Source organism: Pleurodeles waltl, chromosome 5 (assembly GCF_031143425.1).
Source record: "Pleurodeles waltl isolate 20211129_DDA chromosome 5, aPleWal1.hap1.20221129, whole genome shotgun sequence".
NCBI classification, from domain to species: Eukaryota; Metazoa; Chordata; class Amphibia; order Caudata; family Salamandridae; genus Pleurodeles; species Pleurodeles waltl.
The window spans coordinates 725,408,570-725,424,268 of NC_090444.1; the positions used below are offsets into that span (position 1 = coordinate 725,408,570).

A 15,699-nucleotide genomic window follows, 5' to 3' on the forward strand; every position below is an offset into this window, starting at 1 on the left:
CAACTTCCTCGTCTGTTGGCGTCTGCCCACACTGAGCATGGGTCCCCAGCAGGTCTTCCCACCTTCTCTGTGTCAATTATAGCGACCACGGGTAGGGGGCAGTCTCTATGTGCTTCAGGTCCATGTAACAATGGAGTAAAGGCCATGTAAGGAAATGCCTCCTTGGCATGGTTATCCACTAACTTTTTGCCTTTGCTGATGCCAAGTTTTGATTGAAAGTGTGCTCGGACCATGCTAACCAGGCCCCAGCACCAGTGTTCTTTCCCTAAACTGTACCTTTGATTCCACAATTGGCACAGCCCTGGCACTCAGCTAAGTCCCTTGTAACTGGTACCCCTGGTACCAAGGGCCCTGATGCCAGGGAAGGTCTCTAAGGGCTGCCACATGTCTTATGCCACCCTAGGGACCCCCTCACTCAGCACATGCACACTGCCTCACAGCTTGTGTGTGCTGGTGGGGAGAAAATGACTAAGTCGACATGGCACTCCCCTCATAGTGCCATGCCAACCTCACACTACCTGTGGCATAGGTAGGTCACCCCTCTAGCAGGCCTTACAGCCCTAAGGCAGGGTGCACTATACCACAGGTGAGGGCATATGTGCATGAGCACTATGCCCCTACAGTGTCTACCACCAGACATGTTGCTAGCCACATGGGGAGAGTGCCTTTGTCACTCTGTGGCCAGGAACAAAGCCTGTACTGGGTGGAGGTGCTTCACACCTCCCCCTGCAGGAACTGTAACACCTGGTGGTGAGCCTCAAAGGCTCACCCCTTTTGTTACAGCGCCCCAGGACATCCCAGCTAGTGGAGATGCCCCCCACCTCCGGCCACTGCCCCCACTTTTGGCAGCAAGGCTGGAGGAGATAATGAGAAAAACATGCAGGATTCCTTTGTCGGGCTGGTTGGAGCTCCGGCAGGAGCATCTGTGCAGCCATCTTGCTCGGTACCGCACATCTTGCTCCAAACTTTTTCTTACAATCATTTCCTATTTTTTATTCTTCTTTGTTTTTTTATGATTGTATTTCATTTGTTTCTGCCTCAGGACTTTATGGATCCAGCAGCTAATCTAACTTGGCAGCCACCCACTGATGTAAATTAATTGAATACAGTCACTGTAAACACAAAGCGTTTGTTTTCATTTTAAAAATGTCCATGAAAAATTAAATAAAGGGAGGTTTTTTTAGTATGGAAAGGCACATTTTATGTGGCAGAAAATCAGTGTTTTATGAGGCTGCATGCAAAACTGTAATGTCTGCTGTTTTACTATTGATTGTAAGGTACAGTAAAGCTTCACATGAAATTAAAAGGGATTTTTTTCAGAGTAAAATGCTTCACTCAAAGGATTTTAGTTCTAGATTAGGAGATTGATAAATGTTATCCAATTGAGTAAATTCAAACTATATTTACCTCTATAACAAATACACATTCTAATGGGCATTCCATTTAATGGTTATTCCATTTAATTTACAGTCTATCATGTAACCAGTTGTCAGCGCTTCAAAACAGTTTCCCAAGACAAAGTTGTCAATATATTACATATGGGGAATCTTTGACGTAATTTCAAAGCAATTGACACCTTAAAAGATCTCGAACCCTGCAATTTTGTCAAGGACTGTAGCTTTTAGGACTTTGTTTAATGAAGCCAACTTGTGCAGCAAGGGATTTGTATCCTAGAATCCCAGTGAGGACAGTAGGTGAGCAGAACGAGGGGCAGGAGAGCAGTACTTGTGACTGTAATAGTATGCCCAGGCGTGGGTCTCTTGCTCACTATACCACTGGATTCAAGCTAGCTTGGCTGATGAAGGGTGATACCCTAAACCAGTCCCAGGATGCTTGTTTCTGGTCCAGGAAGGACCAGGCCTGGCAGTTCGGGCTGGACTGTTCCCATGGGGAACAGGGTCTAAGACTGATTTGCATATGGCTGGGTCCAAACTGGGGTGGCATGGTGAGCAAAAGAACAATGGATTAAACCAGAATCTGCGACTGGGGGTGAGTGAGTGAAAAGTTTCAACACTCCGTCCATCATCCTCTTGTGCTGTAATAGTGCATCGCCACAACCTGCTGTGTGAGAAGCACCCGAACAAAGCCTGGGCCAAGGGCAGGGACATCCATGCCCGGAGGAGGCTGGGCTGGACCACACCTCCTTGGTCTCATGGACAGACCCTCCAGCTCAAGGTAAGACCCTTTCTCCCTGCTCGATCATTGGCGACTTTTTTTTTTGTCTGCACCTCTTTGTGTGAAGAATGAAAGCAAAAAGCCAAATTGCCTGAAAAACCTCAAAGACAAAGGTAACGCCACATCCCCTCTTATAACTTCATGTCTATCTCATGCCATGGGGTTAATTACAACAGAGTTGGCGCAAGTGGAATTTCAGATAAAAGTAATCTGGAAACTGATCAAAAACCCAATATCTGACCAAGGCAAACAGGTGGATCCCAGCTCTATACTGTCAAACGCTGCTCAGATTAAGGTCCCTTGACCTGGTGAGAAACCGACAAGCCCCATACAGCTCATGAACTTCTGTGTTGTTCCTGATATACCTGATGAGATTTTTATTGCTGGCCCAAGCAGCATAAGCTCTAGTGTGAAACAAGCCATCGCCACCTAAGCATATGTGGAGTAATGAGAAACCCTTAAGGGGCCAACTAAGACCCATAAACCAAAGCCAAATCTTGTTCGACCTAACAATCCAGCCATCCTGGCCCTATCCGACCTCATGTCTGAACTACTTAACATCTGCAAACCTTTCTTTCACAACCTGGAGTCCCTATTGAAAGAGTGTTGACAAGTTGTAACAGTGAAATTGAAAAAAGTGGGAGACTATATTTGAAGTTTGTTAGATAATATGCACAACATTCCCTGCCCCCTTAGAGCCTACATCTTGTGGATAAGTCCTCCCTTTGTGACTCCAGTTTTAATCTCCCATGACCTCAGACTGCCTTTGCCTGATCTCTCAAAATGCACTAACTCTGAGAAAAATGATAGACACCATGGGCCTAACATGTCATGACAACACCAGGCAGCAGATAATCTTAGAAATTAATCTGCAAATAACAGGTCCTTTGTGCATGCCCCTGCCCCCTCCCTCTTGCCCACCACGGCCTTTGTACGGCCACTAACTCTCCTGCTTTGACATGCATGGTCTTTTGTGTTGCCACAGCCCCTCCCACCTGTCATGTGTGGTCAGCCTGCTGCCCCTGACCCCCTCCCACCTTCCCTCTGTTGTCTGTGTGTCCCATTAGTCTCCCTGTTTTCCTCCATGGTGTGTTGTGCTTCCAGTGCCCATCTCGGTGCCCTCCATGGTCAGCTTACTGCTCCTGTCCTGCCCCCTGCCCTCAGTTTTCCATGTGCACTACCCTATCCCCTCCCTCCCTGCTTTGTCTGGTTTGGTGTTGTGCCCCTGAACCCTTCCTCCTGTCCTTCATGGTAATTTATGCTGTAAGTGTCCCTCCTGTTTGACGGTGTGGTCAACTTGCTGGCTTTGTCTCTTTCTCCTCTACTCTGTTTTTCATGTGCATGGCCTGGTTCTTAGCCTATTGCTTTCCATGGTATTTTGTGCTGCAGTGCTATCCCACTTCCCTGTGTGATGTATTGTGCTGCTGCAACCCCTGATGCCTGACCTGTAAGCTCAGTTAGGTGCCCCTTCCCATCGCCCTCCGGAGTCCATGTCCCTACCCCATTCCTCCTACCCTCAGTGATCCAATGTACCATACTTGCCAACATTTTGAACTTGGTAAGAGGGAGATTTTGAAGAGAAAAAAAAATACTAATTCATTTTCCAGACTGACGTACATTGGAAAAAGAGGAGATTTTAGTCAGGAGACAAAATAAAGCCTTTTTGCGCATAAAAACTTTGGGAGTTCCCTGCCTGAAGCAGTTCTTACGGCATGTATGGTTGTACTGCCTCTGCTCCTTCCTTCTGCCCTCAGTGATCTGTTATATTGCCACCTCCTTGCTTGGCCCTCATCATTGGTTTGTTGTCCCTACCCCTTTTTCCCTGCTCTCCATGGTCTGTTGTGTGCCACTGCCTCTCCCGTCTGACCAATGTGTTCACCTTGTTGCCTCTGCACCCTCTTCACAGCTCTCAATTATTTGAATCCATGCTCTTGTATTTCTGTGCATTTGTAAAGTGCTTTCTGGCCATAGCATCGACGCTCTAAGCGAAGTGAGAGAAGTGAAAGCTGAGCAAGATGAGATTCCACAATCAACTTCCCAGAGGCAAGTTATAGTGCAAAGAGACATGTTTTCTGCTGTTTCCGGAAAAGCATGAAAGTTTCCACTTTCCTGATACGGAGCAGGAGAGTATTCCACACCACCAAAAAGACTGTCACCCCATTTGGATTTCCTGCAACGGAGCACTGAGGCCAGGTGAAGCCTGATGGATCTTAAGTGGTGGCTAAGCACATACCATCTTAAGGTGGAACAAAGGTATTTGGAGCCCTGGGAGTGTAAAAGCCTTATAAGAAATACAGAGAGCTTTAACTCCGTTGCTGGCAGGCCTTTTCCCTATCCTTTGCTGAGCCTTTTTTCAGCTATTTGGTGTAGTTTGCGATTAGGCTCTCATAACTTTTTGTTCACACAAGCTTTCCACAAGCTTTCCACGCCAGATTTGTGTCCTTTTTCCCAACATCCTAGGAATTCTAAAGGTACCCAGAGTTTGTGGGCTTCCCTGGAGGAGACAAAGAAATTAGCCAAAATACAGCTAAATGTTTTTTTTTTTTTTTTTTGGATAAATGGGGAAAAAAGGGCTGCAAAAGAAAGCATGTGTTTTTTTTCCCCCCTCATATGGCATCAACAAAGCGTTTGGAGTGCTAAAATCAACATCTTCCCAGCTTTCAGGAACAGGCAGACTTGAATCCGAAATGCACGTTTCTCAACACAATTTTGTCATTTTACTGGGACATACCCCATTTTTACTATTTCTTGTGCTTTCATCCTCCTTCCAGTTAGTGACAGATATGGCTGTGAAACCAATGGTGGATCCCGGACATCTAAACATTTCTGAAAAGTCGACAAAATTCTGACTTTAGCAAGGGGTCACTTGTGTAGATCCTGCAAGGTTTTCCTACAGAAAATAACAGCTGAAATAAAAGAAAATATATTGAAATTGAGGTGAAAAGAACCAACCATACCTGTCCACGTTTTACTCTAACTTTTTCCTGATATGTCAAATTTTCAAAAGCAATACACTGTTATGTCTGCTGGACTCTTCCGGTTGTGGGAAAATATAGGGCTTGTAGGTTCATCAAGAACTCTAGGTACCCAGAGCCAGTAAATGAGCTGCACCTTGCAAAGGGTTTTCATTGTAGACCCGTATACAGCAATTCATTTGGCAAAATATAGAGTGAAAAATAGGTATCAATGAAACCTTTGTATTTCCAAAATCCACACAAGATAAGGTATTGAGAAGCAGTGGTTATTTGCACATCTCTGAATTCGGGGGTCCCCATACTAGCATGTGAATTACAAGGTATTTCTCAAATACACGTCTTTCTTACATACTGCCTTATATTTGGAAGGAAAAAATTTATAAAAAGATAAGAGGCAATAACACTTGTTCTTTTACTGTGTTCCCTCAAGTCTCCCGATAAAAATGGTACCTCACTTGTGTGGGTGGACCTAGTGCCTGCGACAAACACCCCAAAACAAAATATGGACACATCACATTTTTACATTGAAATCTGATGTGTTTTTTGGAAAGTGCCTAGCTGTGGATTTTGGCCTGTAGCTCAGCCGGCACCTAGGAAACCTGGACATTTCTGAAAACTAGACACCTAGGGGTACCCAGGATGGGGTAACTTGTGGTGCTCTCACCAGATTCTGTTACCCAGAATCCTTAGCAAACCTCACAATTTGGCCAAAAAAACACTTTTTCCTCACATTTCGGTGACAGAAAGTTCTGGATTCTGACAGGAGCCACAAATATCCTTATACCCAGCATTCCCCAAATCTCCCGATAAAATTGGTACCTCAATTGTGTGGGCAGGCCTAGTGCCCGCAGCAGGAAATGCCCCAAAACACTACGTGGACACATCAAAATGATCAATTACAAACAACCTGTTTTTGCAGGGGGGAGGGCATTTGCGTTCCTGGGCTCAGCAGCCATCTAGGGAAGCGTACCAAAACAAGACATTTCTGACATCTAGACACCTGAGGGAGTCCAGGGAGGTGTGACTTGTGTGGATTCACCAGAATCCTCAGCAAACCTCAAATTTAGCTAAATGTTCCCCTCAGTCTCCCGATAAGTGATACTTCACTTGTGTCAGTTAGTGTCAGAGTCACCAGATCCTCAGGGTCTGCGCACGTTCCCAAAACGTCCACCACTGAACAGCTCCAAGACTCTGATAGATAAATCACAGAGGCTAAGAGAGTTCAAGAGGGGAAGAGGGGATTAGGAAGGGAACAGCTGGGAAGGAGACCTGTGGTAGGAAAAAGGTTAAAACACACTATCAAAATTACATCTCATGAAATCAATACTAGACTATGATTCTGAAAACATGAACAACCTAAGAATTAGGCTTAAAATGACTAAGTTTCAAGATGGCCGGATACATGTAAGGGAATCAAGAGGGATTAAATAAAACTTTCAAATTCAAGTACTTTCCTTTACATGAGAATCAGGAAAAACATTCTGAATAAGTTCTAAACCAGTCATATGAATCCGTTTTTTAAGAATGCATACTAGGACCATGCAATATTGCATCTAGAAACTCTGGCCTTTTGTGTTCTCTTGAAATGTTTCAACACGAATTGTGCACCTTGCAGATTTTCATATATGTAGTAAACAGCATAAAAGGATTGTGCACCATGAATAACACAATACGGATTCAGGAAACAAATCACACAACTTGTCAAATCGAATACTACCTAATAAATGTCTTAGTATAGTGGCATACAATGAACAACATAAATTAGGCTCGAGGAGAGAATTGTGCGTCTTGCCGATTCGAGTGCCACCATGTAAAATGTCAAGAAATGGAAGCACGCAACGAATATCAAGGTTAAATCACCATTAAACGGATGGCGCGTCTTGCCGATCCGCAAGCCACGATGCAAATGTCAAGAAATAACAGCGCGCACTGAATAACTAGATTAAATCAACATGAAACGAATTGCGCGTCTTGCTGATTCGTAAGCCACCATGTAATGTCAAGAAATGGTAGCGCACAAAGTAATCTGTTAATCATTAAAGAATTTGGCCGAAGAATATGAAAGTTCTCGATAACGGCGTTGGGAGGCCAGCCCAACCACCGTCTTACCGCCCAGAACAATGAAGAATGAAGGGCAGAGGCCTGGAAGATCAAATAGGCCATCGGGACAGGAGCTTAGGAAGTAGCTGCTGCTCTGCACCGGGACCTCCTGAATAGTGAGCACTTGGAGCTGGGCTGGCTCCTTTTTATAGAGTCTTGGCCCAACCCACAACCGCACCCAGGCATGCTGCAGAGAAAGTCTCTGGAAAGCCCTGGAAAGGGACCACAGCCTAACACACTCTGAAAGCCTGCAGCAATACATTGCAAATGAACAGTATTTGTAAACACATTAAAAATAAGTCTTCAGGATTAAACTCTGTAATGCAAAAGGTTAAACAACAACATATTAGCACATTGCATAAATTACGTTGTTTTGAGAGTGCTGGGATTTTGAATTCTTGTTGCCAATAGAGCGCGCACTGCCCTGGTGTCGATAGTTAGCCAAGTGCCTGTGACAGGGAAGAGCCAAAAACATGTTGAAATTGAGGGGAAACCTAAGTGGGTCCAAAAGGGCAGTATGAAAAAAAAAAACATTTTTAGGCTGACAAGTGGGGCAGATTTTTTATCAGTATAGATGCGACAATGCTGGGTGGTATGAATTTTGTGGATTGCTGCAGATTCCGGAAGGTAATTGCCCCATCTTCCCACCTGTGTGCAGAACAACTTTGTCTCCATTTATGAGGGGTGTGGATATGGCCACACCTCCATGCTCTTTTAAAATAAATAAATACATCTTCCCTAGTGGGCTTTCTGCTTGGGGGCAGAGGGAACTTACAAAAATAGGCCAATTTGCCCCCAATTGTGGGCAGAAATGGCCAACAGTGATGTGTCCCCATGGGGAGCGACCCTTGCCCAAGGGGCTGCCCCCGAAACAAAACACACACACCAATCCCTGGTGCATAAGTGGTTTCTGCCCCACTTGGGGGCAGATGTGTCTTAAACAATAAGCTGATGTGCTCCAAAGGGGGCAGAAATGGCCAACAGTTGTGTTCCCACTTTGGGGGCAGAAAAATAGGCCTGTTTGCCCCCAAAGGGGGGGGGGGGCAGATATGGCCAACAGTGATGCACCCCCATGGGGAGCGACCCTTGCCCAAGGGGCTACCTCCAAACAAAACACACACCAAACCCTGGTGCCTAAGTGGTTTCTGCGAAAACAATAGGCTGATCTGCCCCCAAGGTGGGGCGGAAATGGCTAATAGTTGTGTGCCCCCTTTGGGGGGTGACCCTTGCCGAAGGGGTCGCCAGCCCCACACAAAAAAACAAACTAAAAAATCCCTGGTGTCTTATTGGTTTCTCCCCCCTCCCCCCCCTAGGGCCAGATGGGTCTAAAAATAATAGGCTGATCTTACCCCAAGGGGGGCAGAAATGGCCAACAGTTGTGTGCCCTCTTTAGGGGGTGACCCTTGTCCAAGGGGCTGTCCCCCACACAAAACACACACACACACAGATCCCTGGTGCCTAGTGGATTTCAACCCCTCTGGGTGCCAGATCGGCCGAAAACATGGCTGATCTGGCCCCAGGGGTGTCCGGAACATAGGAAAAAATCTTGCCCTAGGGCAGTGACCCTTGCCCAAGGGGTCGCTGCCATAAAACATAATTATAAACAATCCCTGATGCCTAGTGGGTATCAGCCCCCTCCCCCCCCCTTGGAAAAATGGCTGATCTAGCCCCTGGGGGAGGGGGCTGAAACATGGACCAATTATTGCCCCCCAGGGTGCGACTCTTGCCTAAGGGGTCGTTCCCCAAAATAAACAACAACAAAAATCCCTGGTGCCTAGTGGGTGGATTGCTGCTCCACAATCGCGGTTCTCGCCTGTGATTGTGGAGCAGGAATCCTTTCAAAACAGGCACAGGGGAAAAGCAAAAACTCTTTCCTTTCCCCCTGTGTCTGTTTCTCTCTCACCGTCCCCCAGGAAAAGGACTTACTTATTGGCCGTGCTCTCTCCTCCTTGTGCTGGAACCAAATGCTTCCAGCGTGTCCCTGCTGCATGTGATGTCATCAGATCGCGGGGAGGGGGTTCGGAGGTGGCAGGGGAAGTGTTTACCCTTCCATCCCTGACTTTTCCCACAGGTGGGATCGTGGTCCTGGGTGCAGTACGAGATGGTCTCATCCGCGGCACACAGCAACCGTGGTCGAGACAAGCTCGTCTGTGGCACCCAAGAGGTTATTATTCTTATACGAGGGAAAACGCTTAGAGTAAATATGCGCTTTGCGTTTTTAATGTTTGATTCCTGCCATTTGTAGCATCAAAATCTGATTTCTCAAATGTTCATCGCTCAACATATGTTTAATACAAAGTATTTTTTTTTCCCCTAGGTTAGAGGGGGCTGCTTGCAAGCAGAAAATAGAACAACTTCCATTTAGGACAAAGCCTGTGGAGCCTGGAGGATTAGTAAGTGACTGGTCTGATGCTCAATATAGTTTTTGCAATTTCTTCTTATGATTTCCCTTCCTTCGTGTCATTCATGTAGTTTTAATTCTTTTTTTTGCGGTTCATACATTGGGATGACGCTTAAAGAAAAAAAAAACTGCCCCAATCGTATTGTCAAACTTAATTTGTGATAGAGCTTAAAATTTAGTGCTGTCCCTCGTGTCACAAAAGTAATCACGATGTGACAGTTAACTGTATGAAAGTAAGACTGAACAAGCATTGGCAAAGCCAGTAGGTCTCCCCTATACAAGAGCTATTGGCTTGCACAATGTGTTTTGCCATGTTGCACATCAATCAATCAATCAGTACATTTGTAGAGCGCGCTACTCACCCGCGACAGTCTCAAGGCGCTTTGATGGGGGAGCTGCTACTACTCTAACAGCCAGGTCTTGAGGTGTCTCCTGAAGGTCAGCTGGTCCTTGGTCTGCCGTAAGTGGATTGGGAGGGTGTGCCAGGTCTTGGCGGCGAAGTAGGAGAATGATCTGCCACTGATTGTTGTCCTGTGGATGCGTGGAACAGTGGCGAGGTCGGCAGAGCGGAGCTGTCGGTTCGGGGTGTAAAAGGTGAGTCGTTCATTGAGGTATGTTGGTCTGGCATTGCAGAGTGCTTTGTGGGCGTGGGTGAGGAGCTTGAAGGTGATCCTCTTGTTGATGGGGAGCCAGTGTAGGTCTCTCAGGTGGGCCGTGATGTGGCTGCGGTGGGGGATGTCAAGGATGAGGCCCACTGAGGCGTTCTGAATGCATTGCAGTCTTTTCTGGAGATTGGCCGTGGTTCCTGCGTAGAGTGTTGCATTAGTCCAGTCCGCTGCTGACGAGGCCTGGGTGACTGTCCTTCTGGTTTCAGTGGGGATCCACCTGTAGATCTTGCGGAGCATGCAGAGGGTGTTGAAGCAGGAGGATGAGACAGCGTTGACTTGTTGGGTCATGGAGAGCGATGAGTCTAGGATGAAACCCAGGTTGCGTGCATGGGTGGTGGTTGTCGGTGTGGCCACCAGGAGTCGTCCCAGGCAGAGGGGGTGGAGCTGAGGATGAGGACCTCCATCTTGTCAGAGTTCATTTTTAGGCAACTGTTCTCCATCCAGTTGGCGACGGCCTTCATTCCCTAGTGGAGTTGGTTTTGGCAGTGGCAGGGTCCTTGGCGAGGGAGAGAAACAGCTGGGTGTCATCAGCATATGAGACGATGTTGAGGTTGTGGGATCGGACGATGTTGGCAAGTGGTGCCATGTAGACGTTGAAGAGGGTCGGGCTGAGGGAAGAACCTTGGGGTACGCCGCAGATGTTCTTGGTGGCTACAGATCGGAAAGGAATGAGGCGGACTCTCTGGGTTCTGCCGGTGAGGAAGGCGGTGATCCAGTCCAGGGCTCTGTTGCGGATCCCTGCATCGTAGAGGCATGTGTGTACGGTGTGGTGGCCAACAGTGACAAAGGCGGCAGAGAGGTCCAGGAGGATGAGGGCCACTATTTTGCCTTTGTCCAGCAGGGTCCTGATGACGTCGGTGGCGGCAATGAGGGCGGTCTCGGTGCTGTGGTTGCTGCGTAAAAAGGATTGGGATGGGTCCAGAGTGATTTCCTCAAGGAAGTGGGTCAGTTGCTTGTTGACGATTTTTTCGATGACCTTCGCCAGGAACGGGAGCAGGGAGATGGCCCGGATGTTTTTGAGGTCCTTTGGGTCCGCCTTGTGTTTCTTGAGTAAGGCGTTTATCTTGGTGTGCTTCCAGCTTTCCAGGAAGGTGGTGGTCTCGAAGGAGCTGTTGATGATCATCCGGAGTTGGGGGGGGGGGGGCGATGCTGGAGCTCGCTTTGTTGAAGATGTGGTGCGTGCAGGGGTCGGATGGTGAGCCGGAGTGAATGGTGCTCATGACTTTGGTAGTATCTTTGTCATTGACGTGGGTCCAGGAGAGCAGGTGGCTGGTGTGGCTCGGGGGCGGTGAGTCTGAGGTATTGGCGACTGTCGGTGGGGTCTTGGTGTTGAAGCTGTCATGGATGTTTGCGATCTTGTGGTGAAAGAAGGTGGCTAGGGAGTCACAGAGGTCTTGCGAAGGTGGGATGTTGTTGGTGCTGGAGTTGCGGTTGGAGAGTTCCTTCATGATGTTGAAGAGCTCTTTGCTGTTGTGCGCATTGTTGTCTATACGTTCCTTGAATGAGGATCTCTTGGCAGTACGGATGAGCTGGTGGTCCCTGCGGATGGTGTTCTTGAGGTCCGTGTGGGTGGCCGGTGTCTGTTTTTGGTGCTACTTCTTCTTGAGTTTTCAGCAAGTCTGTTTGTTTGGAGGTTTGCAGGTCGGCGGTGAACCAGGTGGCCTTTCTGACGGTGTGGTTGTAGGAGGATTTCTTGATCGGGGCGAGAGCATTGGCGCAGTCGTCGATCCATTGCCTGAGGTTGTGGGCAGCTGTGTCGGTGTCGGTAGTGTCAGCTGGTGGGGCTCGAATGAGGGCGGAGATCAGCTGGTCGTTGGTGACCTTGTTCCAGCTGCGGCGGGGATCTGTTGCGGGTGGTGGTGCGTGGTGGGTTTCTCAAAGGTGACGTGGATGCAGCGGTGGTTGTCCAGTGGAGTTTGGTGGTGTTGCTGAAGGTGACGTGGCTGCTGGCGGAGAAGATGGCGTTAAGTGTGTGTCCGGCGGAGTGGGTGGGTGACGTCACGAGCTGTTTGAGTCCGAAGTTGGCAAGGTTGCCGAGCAGGGCGGTGGAGTTGCTGTCATTGGTGTTCTCAAGGTGGAAGTTCAGGTCTCCGAGGAGGATGTAGTCTGTAAAAGCAAGGGCTTATGTGCTGATGACGTCAGCGATGGAGTCACTGAACTGCGGTCGAGGTCCAGGGGGTCTGTAGATGAGGGTTCCTCTGAGGGTGGTCTTGGGAGCGATGTGGATTTGGAAGTGCATGTGGCAGTGCTGAGGGTGTCTTCGGTGTTGGTTGAAATTCTGATGGTGTTCCTGTGGATGATGGCGATCCCTCCTCCCGGTCTGTTGGTGCGGTCTCTGCGGGTGATCTTGTAGCCGCCAGGATGGCTATGGTGATGTTGGGTGCTGAGGATGGGTTAATCCAGGTTTCCGTCAGGAAGGCGATGTCCAGGGAGGATGAGTCGAGAAGGTCCCAGAGTGCGATGGCGTGCTTGTGGACAGAGCGGGTGTTGAGAAGGATGCATCTGAGGTAGTTGCGTCCGGCTCTGGCGGTTGGGGCGGTAGCTCAGGGGCTGGTGGAGCTGCAGCTCCGGCAGGAGAAGAGTCCATGGATGAGCTTCGGTGAGGCCTGGAAGCAGGTGGCTGATCGGCCGGCGTTGAGGGCGTGGAGGGTGTTGGCATCATAGTGGTGTCGGGCGACGTGGCGGTCACAGGAGCCAGGATTGGAGTGGAGCGGGGCAGTTTGTTTTTGGTTGGATTGGGACGGATTGGAGTGGAGTGGGGCAGATGGTTTTTGGTTGGAGGGAGGAGTGTGTTTTGGATTGGAGGAGCAGATTGTTTTGGATTAGAATGGGGTGGATTGGCGTGCGGCAGATTGCTATGGATTGGTGCAGATTGTTTTTGATTAGTGTGGGGTGATTGTGAGTGGGGCACATAGTTTTGGATTGTGAGTGGGGCACATAGTTTTGGATTGTGAGTGGGGCACATAGTTTTGGATTGTGAGTGGGGCACATAGTTTTGGATTGTGAGTGGGGCACATAGTTTTGGATTGTGAGTGGGGCACATAGTTTTGGATTGTGAGTGGGGCACATAGTTTTGGATTGTGAGTGGGGCACATAGTTTTGGATTGTGAGTGGGGCACATAGTTTTGGATTGTGAGTGGGGCACATAGTTTTGGATTGTGAGTGGGGCACATAGTGAGTGGGCCGGATTGTTTTTGGTTGGATTGGGCCGGATTGGAGTGGGGCTAGATTGGAGTGGGGCCAGATTTGTTTTGGATTGGAGTGGGGCCAGATTTGTTTTGGATTGGAGTGGGGCCAGATTTGTTTTGGATTGGAGGGGGGCCAGATTTGTTTTGGATTGGAGGGGGGCCAGATTTGTTTTGGATTGGAGGGGGGCCAGATTTGTTTTGGATTGGAGGGGGGCCAGATTTGTTTTGGATTGGAGGGGGGCCAGATTTGTTTTGGATTGGAGGGGGGCCAGATTTGTTTTGGATTGGAGGGGGGCCAGATTTGTTTTGGATTGGAGGGGGGCCAGATTTGTTTTGGATTGGAGGGGGGCCAGATTTGTTTTGGATTGGAGGGGGGCCAGATTTGTTTTGGATTGGAGGGGGGCCAGATTTGTTTTGGATTGGAGGGGGGCCAGATTTGTTTTGGATTGGAGGGGGGCCAGATTTGTTTTGGATTGGAGGGGGGCCAGATTTGTTTTGGATTGGAGGGGGGGCCAGATTTGTTTTGGATTGGAGGGGGGCCAGATTTGTTTGGGATTGGAGGGGGCCAGATTTGTTTGGGATTGGAGGGGGGCCAGATTTGTTTGGGATCGGAGGGGGGGCCAGATTGGGCCAGATTTGTTTGGGATCGGAGGGGGGGCCAGATTGGGCCAGATTTGTTTGGGATCGGAGGGGGGGGCAGATTGGGCCAGATTTGTTTGGGATCGGAGGGGGGGGCAGATTGGGCCAGATTTGTTTGGGATCGGAGGGGGGGGCAGATTGTTTTGGATTACAGTGGCGTGAATTTGAGTGGGGTAGATTGCTTTCCAGTGGTACAGATTGTTTTTGATTACAGTGGGGCAAATTAGCGTGGGGCAGATTAGATTGGGGTGGATTGAGAGGATTGGGGTGGGGTGGGTTGGAGTGGACTGGATTGTGGTGGGGTGGATTGATGAGGGGGTAAAATGGATTGGATTGGGGTGCACTGTAGTGGGGCAGATTTGAGCGGGGTGGATTGGGGTGTACCGTTAATGCATTATTTCAGAGATTACACATAACAAAGAAACACTGTGATTTAGCAATATTTCACAAAACTTTTTGTCATTTTGAGAAGAGCGCCTATGAGCAAAAAGAAAACGAGTGGAAAGTGAGAAAAGACAACTTGACAAAATAAAAGAAAGTCGGCTTTAAAAAATAAAACTTTGCAATTTTGTTTGGGAGCAATGGATGGGCACTAGTAAAACTGATCCAATCAATGCTTGATCACTGTTCCACACCAAGGAATGGTAATGACGCCAGGTGCGCCTTGACGAATTAGGAGGCTGTAAAGAAGGGTGCTACACAAACCAACAAAGGGTGAATGACACGTGGGGTCCAAGCCCTTTATTGAACACAACAAAGTATCACAGAGGGAGAGGCATGAGCTAGCGCATGTATTCGCAGGTGAGACACTAAAAACTAACATTGAAAACTGCACCGACACGCATTTTAAATGTGCATGTGCTTGTATTTCAGAGTCTGACTTGGGTGCCTTTTGAATTAAATCACATTTTAGAAGGAAAAAACATGTTAATGTTATTTAAACTTCAGACTGACAATACATTTAGAAATAATTGTGAATTTCTAATGATTAGTAAAATATTGAGTTTAGGTGCAAAGTAAACAAATGCACTTCTCTGTTGTACTTAATGAAATAGGTAACGTTTTTCCATGTATATGAAATGCATTATTCATAATGAAATATTATTGTATTTATAGGTTTGCATATCTTGTATTTTACTAAAATGTATTAAATACGTTTTGTATTTACTGTTGTGTTGGCATAAGTTAGGCTTGCAGAGCTTGCATTTTGTAGTCGCGTAAAAGTGCTGAATTGTTAATTTTATCATAATGAAGTCTTTTTTCAAAATTTCTTTCCCAGAAAAAGGAAAGATTTTTTGTAATGGCCCCTTTGTTTAAACATGAAAAGGTGCATTCTTTTGCCCTTAAAAAGTGCATTGCATGAACCTGTACTGAGTTTGTATACATTTGTTTCAAACCTATTTTGAGACACATGGAAGAGACATGTTCCCATGACAGACCTCAGAAGATGTGTCATGGAATCCGTTTGTTTGGATTCGTATGATTATTCCTCATTTGAAGATACCTATTCAATGTGATATGAACTGATATCTTTGACAAATCAGAATGTTTTG

The 15,699-nt window shown here is 47.6% G+C and overlaps 1 protein-coding gene across 1 annotated transcript in view; it reads left to right on the top strand.

Annotated features, from left to right (window-relative positions):
• Positions 1–15,699, top strand: part of LOC138295990 (formin-2-like) — a 686,093-nt gene that overhangs the window by 651,252 nt on the left and 19,142 nt on the right. The window contains exon 17 of the mRNA XM_069234685.1: positions 9,568–9,643. Coding sequence (XP_069090786.1) covers positions 9,568–9,643 — 76 coding nt within the window. The remainder of the gene's footprint in view (positions 1–9,567; positions 9,644–15,699) is intronic.